This window comes from Malus domestica, chromosome 06 (assembly GCF_042453785.1).
Source record: "Malus domestica chromosome 06, GDT2T_hap1".
NCBI lineage: Eukaryota > Viridiplantae > Streptophyta > Magnoliopsida > Rosales > Rosaceae > Malus > Malus domestica.
The window spans coordinates 26,154,587-26,171,153 of record NC_091666.1 but is presented as its reverse complement, the minus strand read 5'-3'; the positions used below and the strand labels follow the sequence as shown (position 1 = coordinate 26,171,153).

General features: G+C 35.1%; 1 protein-coding gene across 1 annotated transcript; it reads left to right on the top strand.

Moving 5' to 3' along the window:
* The first annotated feature begins 6,823 nt into the window (after window positions 1–6,823).
* LOC108171687 (ethylene-responsive transcription factor ERF114-like) lies at window positions 6,824–10,496 on the top strand. Its single transcript, XM_029104276.2, has 2 exons — window positions 6,824–7,290; window positions 9,774–10,496. The coding sequence occupies exons 1-2, from the start codon at window positions 7,035–7,037 to the stop codon at window positions 10,268–10,270; spliced, it is 753 nt and encodes a 250-aa protein (XP_028960109.1). The 5' UTR covers window positions 6,824–7,034; the 3' UTR covers window positions 10,271–10,496.
* The last annotated feature ends 6,071 nt before the right edge of the window (window positions 10,497–16,567 follow it).

Genomic DNA, 16,567 nt, shown 5'->3' with positions numbered 1-16,567 from the left:
GTTAGAAAAACCTAATTTAGCTTGAAAACAGTTATGAATAATTTTAAAAGAGTTTACTAATCGTTGTGCATCAACGCCAACAAAGCCATAGTAGTAGCCCAAAAGACAAGGATAATGCTTGTGTGCTCCGTAGAGGGAATTATTTGTTTGCCCACTAACGATTAACAAACTTTTATCGTCCAAACATTATAAGTGGAATTGCTCATTCTCTTTATCATCGCCTAAATATCATATATGCAAAAAGTTATTCAATTTGGAGATCTTTAATTTAGTCATTCATACGCATAAAACAAATGAACGGTTCATCATAGGACGCTACTTGTTACCAAAACTGTTGATTGGTTTAACACGTATGGATGACTAAATGATCTCTAAATTGTATGATATTTTTTCTTCTTCATATATGTGATCTTTAGATGATGATAAAGAGAAGAGTAATGCTAGGGAGACTAAATTTGTAGACAAAATTTACAAACTAAATGACGTGTCACCAATAGAAATGAACACATTTATCAAGGCTGAAGTAATAATCCAATCATCAACTTCTATGTCATTTAGTTTACAAAATTTTGTCTGTAAATTTAGTCTCCATATGTTCGGACGGTAATGTTAATTGTAAGTGGGGGGAGGGACACACACATTATCACAAAATTATTCAATTTGGAGATCTTTTCATCATTCATATGCATAAAACCAATGGACGGTTTATCATGAAGATGCTAATTGTTACTAAAACTGTTGATTAGTTTAACATGTATGTATAACTAAACGATCTCCAAATCGAATGAATTTTTTGCATATATAATCTTTAACTATTGATAAAGAGAGTGAATGTTTACATTTATGATGTTCGGATGGTAACTGTTCGTTAATCGCAAATGGAAGGACAAGTAAGTCCTCCATAGAGGAACACGATCATTATCCAAAAGGTAAATAAATAGACACAGTAATATTTATTGTTATATATCCGTTTACATAAATGAAAGAACCAAGATACTTTCATATGTATATATTATGCTCGGGGAGCATATTCAAATGACTTTTAATGAGCATTTTGCATTTCTTATTAGCCTGAAAGCTCTCAAATGAGCAACTTTTAAGGGATGCAAATATTCATCTTGACGGGAACATGTAAATTGATATCTATATTTGAATCTTTAGAAGGTGGGCCCTGCAAGTTGAAGAGAAAATAAGAAAGCTATTACGTAAATCAAGAGCGAAAATGAATGAGATACAAATTTACATCTCCCATATTGGAGTTAAACAAGGACGCCAAATTTATAATGAAGCAAATTTCCACACCAGATTGGAAGGTTTTCGAGTTCTAGTTGAGTCTGTTATTGTCAGAAAAAGAAAGACTTACATGAAATAGAAACACCAAATAGCAAACAGATTCATCTTGTGACGCTAGGCTGGAAGGGTGTTTGAGTTCGAGGTCGAGCTGATCCTGTCGATGTCACCACTAGGAAACTAATAAGGAGCATAATACTCTTTGATCTCTTTCGTGTAGGCTAAAGCAAATTACTTCTCTTTCTGGTCAAGTTTAGAATATGTCAACTTAAGGACATTAATTATTGATAGCTAGGGCCAATATCTCATGAAAAATCAAATTCCGGTTGAAGTTGAGAATATCCACAAATAATAAACTTACTCACTAGAATCGAGTGTTTGACAAACTGGAAAATGACAAACATTATTTAAAGCAAGAGAAAATACTAAAATGCTTTAAATATTATAATGGATTATGAATTGTATTTGGGTGCTACATGATGTTATGTGTTAGGGTTGCTTTGATTTTGTTGTGCTTTTAAAACAAAATTTTTCTGTTGTATTGTGAGAATGATTAATTCTGTTAAGGCTTGTTTAGTAGTAGCATCAAAAGCTAGAATTAGTAAAAGCGAGAAGTCAGAAAGCAAAAAAACTTTACAGGCACATGTATGTCCTTAATATTATTTATATTTCAAAAAAAAAAAAAGCATTCGAAAACCTTTTACTTCTGAAAGAAAAAAACTAACTTGGTAATGAAGAAGGATTTCAAACCTAAGGCCATTCATTTAGCCCGAAATCGCTCTAAATCTATATCCAATAAAAGAGCTAAATCATAGTCAACATCGGATTAAATCCTTTATCATTGGGCCAAATGGCCATCACGCTTGCCAAACATAGCAAGCTTAGTAGCCCAGGGCTACATTTTTTTGTGGGCTCCACTTGCTTTTATTATCGTCACTTTCTTCTCAATTTGATTCTCCTTATCTTCTCTCTTCTCTATTCTCTCTCTCGTCTAAAGACTAATAACTGATATAACAGAAATATAGTTAAAAGGGTATTATTGTAATTGGGTTATATAGCTATATAAGGGATTGTATAGCTATCATTTCCTTAAGTTCATTTGTATACATTTTTTCTAATCAATCAATACAACCAATTCTTTCTCTTCCCTTGTATCAATTCTTCATCTTTTGCAATGTAGTTAATATGGTATCATAGCCACCAAGGCTCACGCCATGGATCTTGGTGGTCAATTCCTCTTCTATCTTTCTTTCGTTTCTGCGTATTTGATCGTTTATGCTTCCGTATTCGTAGTTCTTATTGTTTTTTTTGTCTCTGGATTTTTCTTCCGAGGGTTTTATGTTTAGTTTTGGGATTTTTCTGCTATGAAAAGATCTAAGCATTTCCATGAAGAACAGGAATCAAGAACCTCAAATTTTCATCTGGGTTTCACCGCAAATTTTGACTGGGGCTTCGAGCTCGAGCAAATTGGGCTTCAACCTCCTGATCTTATTAGTCAATTTCTCAACCACTTGGTCCGTGCTCAAATCGACCTACAAATCCTTCTTGATGAACTCGAGGAATGGGGCCACATTCGAATTCGCTGCCACACCTTTCTTGCTTTCGAACTCTATAATGCCCTTCAGGATCGTAATCTCATCGTCCTCGCTCCAAAGCTGCTGCCCTTTTTTTTCAATTCCTCATCGTCGCCGCCGACCTTCTTATTTTTGGAGTTTTTCCAACTGCGAAAGAGGGTTGGTCTAAGCTGATATGGAGGCTTTCTTCGAATCAACCACTGCTGGATCTCGAAGCATTATGTTATGGCGGCTTCACCGATTCCAATACTATATGCAATTGTATGTTGATGACCACTTTCATTGGCAAGATCGCAGTTTTTGGTATGGTTCTCTGTTTCTTCCTTTCATAATGTTTCACTGAATGTGCACTAGATTTGGGTATGGTTCTTAAAGTTCTTGGATTGGTGGTTGCTGTTCTTGAATTGGTGCTCTTGCTGTGATATTTTCTGGCTGTTGGAATCAGGTTGTTGCACATAAGATTTCTGTATTTTTGGGTCAATGAAATTTTATGCAGTGTTGGTGTGTTTCGGGCTTTTGAGTATATGATTAAGGCTGATTGCAAGAAATGTTGGAAGTTGAAGAAAGTTATGAAGATAAAGTGGGAATGTAGGTGATTTTTTCTGCTGTTCCTCTGGAAATTTATGGAGTTGCGAATTTTTGCGATTCTGTATCTGTGATCTGGAGGGGTTTGGTGATTGAAGGAGTTGTTTTTGGGTATATTGTTTCTGGGTCTCAGGAGTGTCAATCTCCTTGGTTAATGTTTGGTGTTAGTCTCTGGGAAGATTTAGGAAGATCTCAGGAGTGTCATTCTCCTTAGTTAATTTTGGTGTTAGTATTTGGGAAGATTTAGGAAGTTATCAAGAGTGTCAATCTCCTTAGTTGATTTGATTTCTTGGAGTGTCATTCTCCTTGGTTAAGATTGGTGTTAGTATCTGGGAAGATATAAGAAGCTATCAGGAGTGTCAATCTCCTTGGTTGATTTGGTTTCTTGGAGTGTCATTCTCCTTGGTTGATTTGGTGCTAGTCTCTGTAAAGTTTTAGTTAGTTCAAGATATTTTTTGCTCCAATTCCTCTGTAGATGACAAAGACTTCAACAAATTAGGATTAGCAACTGTACTGTGCAGAGCATTTTCAGCAGCAACATAAGCTTTCTTGTGCGATCACAGAGCCACCACCAATAAATGAGAAAGAGCCAACATGGCAGAATTGATGAACGACGATAGCCCCTGCAGTGTGAGCATAATCTTCCACCACAACATGACCTGCCAGCAATGTATTATTTGCAAAAATGATGTTGTTTCTGATCTTGCAATTGTGGGCAATGTGATAAGATCCCATGATAAGATTGTTATTCCCAACAGCTGTTATATCACTCAACTTCAAAGATCGGTGGATCGAAGTATAGTTTCTTGCATTATACAAGAGAAGTTGCATGAGTGATTGATGAAGAAGAAGAACGTGGGTGTGGAGAGAAGAAGAGCTTTCTTGTGGTGCAATTTTCGAGGGGAGAGGTGGTAATTGGCACCCGGTGGTATTCATTTGTTTCGGGTTTTCTGCAGTGTTCTTGAAGCTTTGCAAACATCTTGGTCTTGCAGTTCTAGATTAGTTTCAGAGCTCTAACTAGTTCAAACTTCACTTGGCTACACCAAGTTTAGTTTGAGGGGGGAGTAATAACTGATATAACAGAAATATAGTTAAAAGGGTATTATTGTAATTGGGTTATATAGCTATATAAGGGATTGTATAGCTATCATTTCCTTAAGTTCATTTGTATACATTTTCTCTAATCAATCAATACAACCAATTCTTTCTCTTCATCTTTATCAATTCTTCATCTTTTGTAATGTAGTTAATAAAGATGATCAGGGAAGGGTTGGACGACGTAATTTAGTGGTAGTGTTTGGTGTCATCGTAGTGTTGAGTTGGGTGAGACTTGGGGGTAGTGGTGGTGTCTGATTGTGTGAGATCTGGTGGTGGTGGTGGTGTTTGATTGTGTGAGATCTGGTGGTGGTAGTGGTGTGAGGTAGAGATGATAAAAGTATAGTTCAAGTTGCATAATAAAACAATAATATATTAGATGGCTTAAATGTAGCCCCAAACTACATTTAGCCTTAATGACTGAAAATGGCCTAAAAGATCAATTAAAGTCAGCCAAGTGGCTAGGTGAGCCTTTTTTTTGTTTTTTTTTTCCCTTAAGTTAAGCTTAATTTTAAAGTTTTTTTATTTTTTTTTATTTTTTATTTTATAGCCACTTAGGTGTTTGGTAGTGAGTGCTTAAAAAAAAAGCACCCATGAAAAAAAGCTGTGAGGGTTTTAGGTGTTTGGTAAACTAAAAAAAAATGGCTTATTTTGGAAGTTGCTGTGAGAATAAGCTGAAATCAAAGGAAAAAGCTGAAGCTGCTATTTGTACTTTGGAAAACTGGCTTTTTTTTCAAAGCACACGGAGCTACAATGCTCCTTTAAGGAAAAGACCCACTATCAAGCTGTTTTTTTTTTCCAAAAGCACTTTTACAAAAAAGTTTACCAAACACTCTGCTGATTTATTTCACAGCCGCTTATTCTCACAGCACAGCCGCTTATTCTCACAGCAACTTTTTTTTCAAAGCACAGCAATACCAAACTAGCCCTTAGTATTACGGTCTAGTGATATTTCCTCCTCACTTGTAAATGAGAGGTCTTAGGTTTGATTCTTGCCAAAGGCGAATTTGAACCATATTATTGCTAGCCTATTGTGAGGCTCAGCTCAACTCCCTCCCTCTCAGTGTAGATAATACCGTTTGTTAAAAAAAAAGTATTTTTATATAAAACTTATAATCATCATGATATATTCCTAATTAGTATAATTTCAGTTTTCATTTCAACAAACATGTTGAAAAAGACAGTACGTAACTCTTGTTTGATTGTTATCCAAACTCGGAGTTGTTAAGCAAACTAAGCTTAGTAATTTTTAAACTCATGTCCTTCCCATCCCATATATATGTTGGTTAGATTAGGAGATTAGGATTAAGGTTATTACAGTTGAATGACTAGCATAGTGGTGTAAGTTGGAATAGTGTTTTCGATTTTGAAAGTAAAACTTCCGAATTTGGACTCCAAAATTTCAAATTCAATATATTTTGGAAAATTGGAATGAAAATTGAAATGCATTTCTATCTGCCCGCGCGTTTCATGGGTGAAGCTTCTGCCTTCCTCACATCTGCTTTCTTCACCTCTGATTAGTAGGCCGTTGTTGTTAGAAACTGGAAATTTCCTCTACACTATATTTCTAGCCCCCAAAAATGTGGGATCCATAATTCACACATTATCATTTAATGGTCAAATTAACCGATTGACTAGTAAATGTATGACATTGCAACGAATTCGCAATTGGATGTATGATATTGCAATGTTGAAAAGATGAGGTATGAGTTTGTTATGTGATCCAAACTTGAGGATGCAAAATGTAATTTACCCTAAAAAGAATAAACATACTAGTATATATACCAAAAAAATTGAATTTATACGTAAGCATATACCAAATATTAAGAATGAACAATAAATTGCATGTGCGAAAAAGTTTGAGAATTTTCAAAAACATTTATTATATGAATTTCTAAATTATGTTCCGAAATTTTTGAGATTACTCGGATTCTGAAAATTCTGAATTTGAGATTGTGATTCGATCAGATCCGTTCCAATTTCAAAATTTTGAAACAGAAATTGAAAACTTTATTTCCAATCGGATCCATACGAAAATCAGACCTAATAACTAGCATCACATTTGAGTAAGGGTTTCACTTCCAACGTCCAACTTGACAAATTTGCATATATTTGTATGGGAATGCGGTGTAAAGGAATAAAGAACAATAAATATTGAACTCAACTAAATTCAAATATACATATATATGGAATCAATAATGTTGGAGGAATAATGGATTCTTCAAACGTTCACACCACGATAACGAAATATGTATAAAGTCTAGATGTTTCTGTAGCAAACCCTATCTCCCACCTATCTTCCTCCTCCTCTCATTTTCTCCTCTCATCTCTTTCATTTCTTTCCTTAATCTACTGTCTACTTTTAATGTACGTCGTAAAGCTAGAACGAATTTGAATCAGTTGTTGGTGTCCCTCTCGATTCTGACTCATATATATATATATATATATATATATATATAACGTCAGAATATTAATATCTAGGTTCATAAAATGGACCGAAAACATGGGAAGAGGCCGCTGGCTTCGGTTGAATCAGAGGAAAAAGAGGAGGATCAAATCTTTCCTGTTTACTCGACTCGATCTCAGCAAGACACTTTTGCCATGGTTTCAGCTCTAGCTCATGTGATTGGAAAAAATAGTGACCAAATTAATAACCCAATTGATCAAGTGCAAGGAATAAATCCATTAATAACCTCACAGTCCAGCCCTACAGAGACTCAATCACAACCAGTACTTCAAGATCAAGGTATTATATTTTATATATTATCAACAATGAATTAATCTTCTTTTTGGTTCTCTGTAACAAAAATAACTTTTTGGTATATTTGCAGCAGAACTACTTGATCTTCTTCATAAGGGATTTAGGGAGCTTCTGTATAACTAATCATATGGTTTTCTTCCACCTTTTAGTTATGTGGATTGTGGCGTCCCTATTTTCTCCTACTGCTCACTCTTTATTTCTGGCATTGAGATTGGATGAAGAGGTTGTGCATAAATATTTATTTTAGGGAGACTTTGGATGCGGTCCCTAGTTATGAACAATCTTTGACTAAAACCTTATTGGTTTTCAATTTTTGATCCAAGTCCCTGAAATTAATTGATAATTTATTTCTATGTACGTTACTATATTTTTTAAATTAAAAATTAAAATTTATAGTTGTTTATAGTAATGAGATTTTAAATAAAAAACCATAATTTGTGGGATTAAAAATATTAAAATATAAATATACTATTGTGTGTGTGTGTGTGTAAACATGGGTACATTCATAAAAATAACCAAAAAATTATTGTATCAAAACATGGGTACATTCTTCAAAATGGGTACATTTAGAAAAAATAAAAATGGGTACAAATAAATAAAAAAATATGGGTACAATACAAATAAAACTTTAAAAAATATGGGCACAAAAAGAATTTAATATATGGGTACAAATTAAAACTGAAAGGAAAATTGGTACAAATTAAAAAAGGGTTGCAAATTAAAAATGGGTACAAACTAAAAATAAAAATATATGATAAAAAATTTAGCCATAAGTATAAATATACTAATTGTAACATTTTTAATATTAAATGAATATATTTAGAAATAAAAAATATTTTATTATTGAAATAATTAATGATATTATTAATACAAAGGACCTTGATAAAAAATTGAAAAGTAATAAGGTTTTAATCAATAGAGTAGTAAAAATAAGGATGAAAACCTAATTACTCCTTTATTTTATATAGTTATAGATTATCACTCTAGCATTCCTTTCTCTAGTATAATGCTTCAACTTATTTATTAATTTTTTCCTGATTTGAACTTTATACATATATTAGAAGAGATAAATACCCAAGTGGTGTACATTAGGATTTCGTGACCCAATATTAATTTTGTGATAATCATCTTGGTCGTCAATTTTTTTTTTCTTCTGAAAATAAGACTTTAGCCCATGGAAACTCAATTTTCTCCACATAAAACCCGAAGTAAATTTTTTGCTCAAATAAAACTCATTGACTAGACTCCACATAAGCAAATTCATTAATTATGTTTGACTTTACCCATTTAAAATTTTTCGGATGCTTAAAACACCCTTATTGAATGTTTAATGTACACAATTAATTCTATGCAAATTGTAAGGGAGAATTAATGATTTTACAAAAAAAAATATTTGCATATAAATGTAGGGATTTGTTGGTTAGTTTGGCTCTCGAATTCCAATTTACCATTACAACGTGTCCATATTATATATAGGTAAATCATTGTACTTTAAAATATATAAAAAAAATTGTTGTCAAAGTAAAAATATATAAATTAAAGGAGATAAAAACTAGTAGGTAAATTAATTTTAGGACAGAGAAAAAGAAAAGAACTAACTATAGGTTAATTATTTGCATATACAATCTAGATATTTGATTCACATAAAAAATTTAGGTCAATTACGTGTGCATAATTTACCTACTATTATTGAAATTTACGTACTTGCATAATTTAGGAAAAATGCCAACAAAACATGAGAATATTATTTGCATATATCATAGGTAAATTGCCAAAAGAAATATGAGAATATGTTGTTTATATATTGTAGGTAAATTACAGACTATAGGGCAATATTATTTATATAGGTAAAGTAGGGACGTTTAACTATTATATATAAGAAGAATAATTACACCGAATAATAATGTAGTCATTATTTAAAGTAATGCACTAGATTGTTGTAGAAATTAAAAATAAATAAATAGAAAAAACATCAGGATGATTAATTAGATTTTAAGGCCCTTGATTGAAGCTAATTTTCAAGTGTGGGTTGTGGCAAAAATTGTAAATAATTTGTATCAGTAGGTTACTTATATTCTTATGTGGCAGTTTATTTGACTTTTGGGTTTTTGTTGGATGTTTAATTATATGTGGGTTTATATTTAGAAATCATGATTTTTCAGGATCAATATCTAATGAACCTTTTTTTTTCTTCATAAAAACCTGTCTTAGTTAGTAAAGTACAAGTTCTGAGCTAATGTTAGAGGGACCATATTTTCAAACAAAAAGTGAAATGTTATAACGTGTCAAATAACAATTGAGCACCATGGATAAGAATTGAACATAAGAAGAAGCGAGTATTGACTATGCTCAAATAGCACGATCCTTCTAGCATTACTCAAACTTAGGTTCCGTCTCCACCTATGTATGAAATGATTCTTTTTCAGGTTTGATATTTTTGAGAAATTAATTTATATGTTTGTGTGAAGGAAATTTGAGGAGACAACATTACAGAGGAGTGAGGCGGAGACCATGGGGAAAGTGGGCTGCTGAGATTCGTGACCCGGTGAAGGCAGCCCGAGTGTGGCTGGGCACTTTTGACACAGCTGAGGCTGCAGCACTAGCTTATGATAAAGCAGCACTCAAGTTCAAGGGAAGCAAAGCTAAGCTAAACTTCCCCGAGAGAGTTCAAGGGAGCTCTGAGTCAGGTTGCCTCACATTAATAACTACTGATCAACAAGACAGCTTGAACATTAATCCTCCTCAGCCTAATATTTCTCGACCAACATCTTCCAGTGTTTTCGATTGTACACAATATAATAATGTCACATCTTCTACATCCTTGTTGTCGTCGTCCTCCATGCCATCTCAACAAGCGGCAGAGCTCCCAAGCTTTTCGATGAAGTTCGGTCCTTCTTTTTCGAGTTCAAGTTCGGGCCTTCCTCATAAGTATAGGAAAGACTTTGACACCAGTCACTCAAGATGATAAGATTAATAGCTATGGAAACGGTAGGAGATCAGATTGAACGATCGATTAAGGAGAGTAAAAGGTTAATATAATTTTGATGCATGTGTGTTTTTCTTTCCCTTTTTTGGTTTTGTTTAATTTCTTCTGGTCTAAAACAACTTCTTTCTCATATCAAATTAAGTTCACTTCAGTTTGTATTTGATGACAACTAATTTGACAAGAAGCTAGATAAAATTTTCATGCATGTGTGCGCCAAATTCCATGATGTGTGAGAATGAATTTAATTAACCCAGCAAGCTTGCTAACTTAACTAAGAGAGAGTGAGGGTTTGTATACACACCTGGCGTAGAACATAATATGATAAACATTACATAGCCCATATTAGGGCAAAATTTAGACAGCTAAACCTTGACAGATACGTTCATGGTTTTATGTTCCACTATATATATATATATATATATATATAGATCTATCATCTATGCATGTACATGGTAACTTTTGCTTGTTTTAAAATTGCTTGTTTTAGCATCGATTTGAAATGTGTGGTTATTGATAATAAGGGTCTCACACGTTTGTCACTACCAATTCAGAGTAATATTATTTAAAAACATAAAGTTGATGCATTTGTTGTTATAATATTCTCCAGTATAGGTGAATCTTGCATCAAATTATATGGCCTACTACTTTATTAGGCGTGTGATTAATAAGTGTGTTAGTTTTATATATTCAAATAAAAAATAATTATGTTATTAAATTTAGGATAATGAACGATGCAGTGCAATTACGTTAATCATCATTGTTAAGACGTTCAGTTCCTATATCATATTAATATAACTGCTCTACTAAGGTCCTAACTTTAAGGACTACTAAGGTCCTAACTTTAAGGATTTATAAGGTCCTTGTTCATATGAGCCATCAAATTAATCTTATAGTAGATTAAGTTATCAACTTAAATAAAAGATTGGAGGAAATTGGATGTGTAAAGTTATTAGGGTTTTTTGCAATTGGATTTGCTAATTTTAGATAGTTCATGAGAAGACTAGGTTTTGCAGGTGGAAGAGATCCGACGTGACGTAAAACCTTCTTCTCTTCTTATTTATTTTGCTTATTTGTTCTATCAATTAGTATTTTGTCTCTTAATAACAAAAATTATTTAATCCAAAGCTCATATAAAAAAAGTACATCATAGGTTCTTAAAATGAAAACTTTAAGAGAGTAGTTGTCATATTAAATATTATCTAAAGTCCATGGTGCCATGTCCAAATTAATGGATCCATTCAAAAGTCAAAAGTAATAGTTTTATATCATCTTTGCGTTTCACTAATATTTTTCTCAATTTTCTTTTTGGTTTGTGTTCAACTTGAACAAATGGATTCATATCTTAGGCAAGAACCGCCACCACAGAATACCTCCAATAATGGTATATGCCATGTCCAAAACATCATCTATCAAAAGTCCTAATTAAATATTGGGTGTGCATTAATATTCCTTGCACATTGATTTCAAACATGGAGCAAAGTCTTATTAGATATGATCCATCTTATTAAGAATTTCCGTCAAAAAATTATGTGCGTGAAACACACGTAATCTTCTTCTAAAAAATAATTGGTGCAATTTTTTAAATATGCATGTGTTACATGCTCAATTTTGATGAAAATTATCGTCGAATTAGCTTTCAAAATCAATACTCCACATTATATCAAATTCAAAGATCAAGAATAAAAACCAATTTATGCTTCTAACAAATGTCAAGCATATGAATAGTTTTGCATTTAAAAAATATAAACACAGTTACCCAAGGTGTACTCGAAGTCATTGGAAAAAAAACAAAAGAAAAGAGGACAAAAAGAGTAAACTTCCCACTCCTCGTATGAGTTGTGAGATGACTGGTAAGTGGGTCGCAATTTTTTTTGGACTCGAAAGAAGAATGATATTCGGCTGGCGTTGACTTGAGTTTCAGTCTCCACGCCAATTGCCAAATATGGATCAACTGTTTGACTTCTTGGTCTACTGCTTCTGTCTGTGTTCGTTTCATAGCCGACTCAACTTGTTTTGTCGGCTCCAAACTTCAAACCTTTCGGCTTTCACATTTACTTTTTCTTTCATTTCACTCGTGTAAATGTAAATACAATGATTTCCACACAATTCGTCTCTCTTCTCACTGTTCTAAAAATTGCCGCCCAACTTCGCCTAGCAGTGGCGGAGCCAGGATTTTAGGTGAGGAGGGGCCTCACATAAATGTGAAAAAAATTAAATAATACATGCTTGGAGTTGTGAGCTAATTATTTTTTAGGCTCTAAATGTTTTTTCTATGTCGAAGTTAACCTTCCATTCTCAAGTCAATGAAAAATGCTAGGGATACTATGTTTTTAGACCATATTTTAGAAACCACATAATGTGACCCCGTTGATGATTGGATTCCTTCTTTGGTGATTTAAAGTAGTCCAACCATTAAGTACTATACAATCATGTGGTCACAAAATATGGCTCAAGTAGAAGCTATCTATAGCATCACTCCAAGTCAATATAGAATAGATTGGGAATTTCTGAACAAAAAATGAGAATTATGGATTGGGAATTTGGTGAACAAAATATATGAAATTTTAAAAATTTAGTAAAAAGTTAAAGAGAGCAAAGATAAAATATATAAAATTTCAAGAAGCGGAGAAGGAGAAACTCAAAGTTTATTATTCTTCAGTTGGCAATGTAAAAGAATATTTTTTTTTTGATAAAACTAAACTAGACTTTAGATTTTAATTTTAAGAGCTATTGATTTGTTTATAAAATAAGATTGTAAATTTATTTTTAGGACGAGTGTTGTTGGGATTGAAAAGAAAAAGAGACTTCTTATTTTAACTATTAGTGAATAGCAATTAAGAGTTTTGTGTAAACTAAAAGAAGTATAATATTAAGTTTATCCAAATATAATACATAATTATTTAGAAAGGTTAGTTGGGGGATCCTTAATGAGGGTAGGCCTTGGCCTATGGTGGCCTTAGAGTGCCTCCGCCCCTGTCGCCTAGGCTCTTGTAGATATGTAAATTTCGTTGCATGCAAATGATGCATCACAAAGCTTCACGTGGCATATGACTCATCACAAATGGACAAGTCATCAATGACATGTGGCACAAATCAAGCAAAGGAAGCTTAAAACTTCCCCAAAATTCGGCCAAAAGGAAGAAATCTCCTTAAAATTGGCAAGGGGCCCAAATTGCTCTCAAAACCGGAAAGGAAACTAAAGCATCTTCACAAAACAAGCAAGAATTGAAGGTTGTTCACAAAATAGGCAAGAAAGCCCTATAATTTGGCCAAGGTATGGGAAAGTGGCTGAAATTAAGACACAAAACATGCCTAAATTCTCCCATGGACGAATCAAGACACAAATCAAAGCCAAATCCATCCAAAGGCAAGCTTTGAGAAGTCTATAAATACAAGGTCCCCAGATACAAATAAGGGTCGACAATTTCTACATTGAAGGGTCGAAAATTACATATTGAGAAGAACCTCTGCACAAATCTTTGAAGACTAATACGCTACCAAAGCTCTCTTCGAAGAACGCACAACCAAAAGCCGAAGCTTTCTGTCGACCAAAGCCGAAGTACTCATTGAAGAATCAACAAGTACTTGTGCTGATTCGATCAAGACTTTGTTGCAAGCTCAAAACTTGTAACGACATTTGTTTCAAGATTAGGTCGCCAAGACCCTTGAATCAACGAAATCCTACATCAACACTACCCTTGCCACAACCTTAAACCTGAGGTGAAGATCATCCAAGCGTTGTTTCAAGCTCAAAACTTAAAGCAATCGTTCAATTATTCGTTCGAGATCAAGTCATCGCGACCATTGGATCAACAACCTACGCATCTACATCAAATTTGAAAACTTAATCAGAGGAAAATTGTAAACAGAGATTGTAACCTACAAATTCAAATCAATACAAATATACTTTGTACATGTGTTCTCGTTTCATTCGATACAGAAATTTCGTGTTTACAAATTTGGCATGCCCAGTGGGACATCTCTACCTTTCATCTCTGTCTTCAAATCTGCAAGAAGCACACATGGCACCAAGAAAGGATAAAACTGTTCCTGCAATCAATGCGAAGAACAAGAACATCATTGTCGCAAATGGTGGCACTTTGGGCGTCACAACCCGAAGCAAAGCAAAAGCTTTCTCTGTCGTGCTTTCCACCCCTACATCGACTCTGTCGAATGAGCAAGAGTACCCGAGGCACCATCATGTGATCACCCTGGCCTAGCTAAGAGCGCTAAGGGAAGAAAGCTCGATGAGGTACTTCGAGTCGTCGACTTCTGATGCTGACTCAAGCAGCATCTCGTATCCTGTAGCCATGCAAGTTATGATTACTAGTGTGACATCCATCGAGAAGCAGCTAGCCAAATGAACAAAGCAATTGCAAGGCTAACAAGGAATGTGGAAGATGAGGATTTGCAGATTGCTACGCTCATCAACCTTCTAGAGGCGCAGCATGACAAGAAAGCTGACCTAAAGGTTGATCCGCTAAAGGAGGGAACCGACGAGAAAGATGAGCCTCTAGTGGAGAAAGCTAAGGAGAAGTTGGAGGTGGACTGAGCTGCGACGCTCATGAGATATCTCTCTATCCAATAGTTGCAAAAGATGATCACAAGCACCATCAAGGCACAATACGAAGGAAGCTCACATGATTCCGTGCTTTACTCAAAGACATACTCCAAGAAGATTGATGCCTTAAGGATGCGAAGGGGTTATCAGCCACCTAAATTCATGCAATTCGATGGAAAGGGCAATCCTAAACAACATATTTCCATTGAAACCTACAACAATGTTGGGAAGGAGGAAGACTACATCGTCAAGCAGTTCGTGAGCTCACTAAAAGGTAACGTCTTTGACTGGTACACCTACCTCGAGCCCAAGTCCGTCAATAGCTGGGATCAACTTGAAAGGGAATTCCTCAACCGCTTTTACAGCACCCGTATTACCGTAAGCATGCTGGAGCTGACAAGTACGAAGCAATGGAAGGATGAATTTGTCGTTGACTACATCAATAGATGACATTCATTAAGTCTGGATTGCAAGGATCGGGTTTCTGAAACCTCTGCCATTAAGATGTGTGTTTAAGGCATGCATTGGGGGTTACATTACATCCTCCAAGGCATAAAACCGAGAACATTTGAGGAGCTGGCAACTTGTTTCCATGACATGGAGCTGAGTATCGCCAATCATGGGAAGAAGGAGTCGATCACCGACTTCAAGAAGGATAAGGTGTTCGCCCCAAAGGTAGACAAGACTGGGAAGAAGCCTGCCAATGAAGCATTTTCTGTCAATACTACCTTCATCATGACCTCTTCTACGCCCGTCAAGATCTCATCTAAGAACAAAGCGAAGGAGATAAAGAGAAGTGAGCATTCTTGCACCCAAGACAGGTACAAAAACAACTTGAAGGAACTAGAGCAGAAGGCATACCCCTTTTCCTGACTCTAACGTGGCTACAATGTTAGACGACTTGCTGGAAAAGAAGGTGATTGAGCTTTTGGAATGTAAGCGCCTTGAAGAGATGAATCGTGTTAACGACCCTATGTATTGCAAGTACCATTGTATCGTGAGCCATCCTATTGGCAAATGCTTCGTCCTGAAAGAGCTCATCATGAAGTTGGCACAACAAGGGAAAATCGAGCTTGACCTTGAAGACACAGCCGCAACACATACTACTACGATCGTGTTTGGATTATTCGATCATGTGCCTCTCCAAGTGACGCATGACCACTCATGTCCATGTTCAAGCTACACGGCACCTTCTACGCAACCATTGCTGGGGGCAAGCGACCAAAATGCACCTACCAATGATGAATAATGGTGGACACTGGTTACTTACAAAAAGACAAGGAAGCCAAGACCATAAGCCACACGGCCAAAGGTGGAACAAGGGAGAAAGCACCGCTGTCGCAACAATAGGAAGCCTAAAAGGAGCCTAAGAGTTGCCAAGCCAACATACGCTGGGGAACCTATGGAGCAAGAGCCACGTATTCCTATCTCTTTGCACGAGTACTTCCCGAAGGATTTCTTCCAACAGTGTACTACTGTTGCCTGTCACATGGTTGAAATAAAGATAGAATAGCCTTCAAAAGGCAAATCTATTGTTATCGAGGAAGAGAAGACCCTCACACCCAAAGAAAGCCTACCGTCACACTATAGCATCGAAGAAGCATTATGATTGCCCAAGGAGATGTGAAATGCACTAGTAGCAGTCTTGGCAAGTCCTGACAACCACAAGTGCAAGTAAGCAAGGACGAAGGCTTGAAGCTTCGGCCATATGAATA

Bases quoted from the DNA above. Each gene is read 5' to 3' on its own strand.
- LOC108171687 (XM_029104276.2), top strand. From the start codon at position 7,035: ATGGACCGAAAACATGGGAAGAGGCCGCTGGCTTCGGTTGAATCAGAG. The intron at 7,291-9,773 runs GTATTATATTTT...GTTTGTGTGAAG, and splicing joins ACCAGTACTTCAAGATCAAG to GAAATTTGAGGAGACAACAT.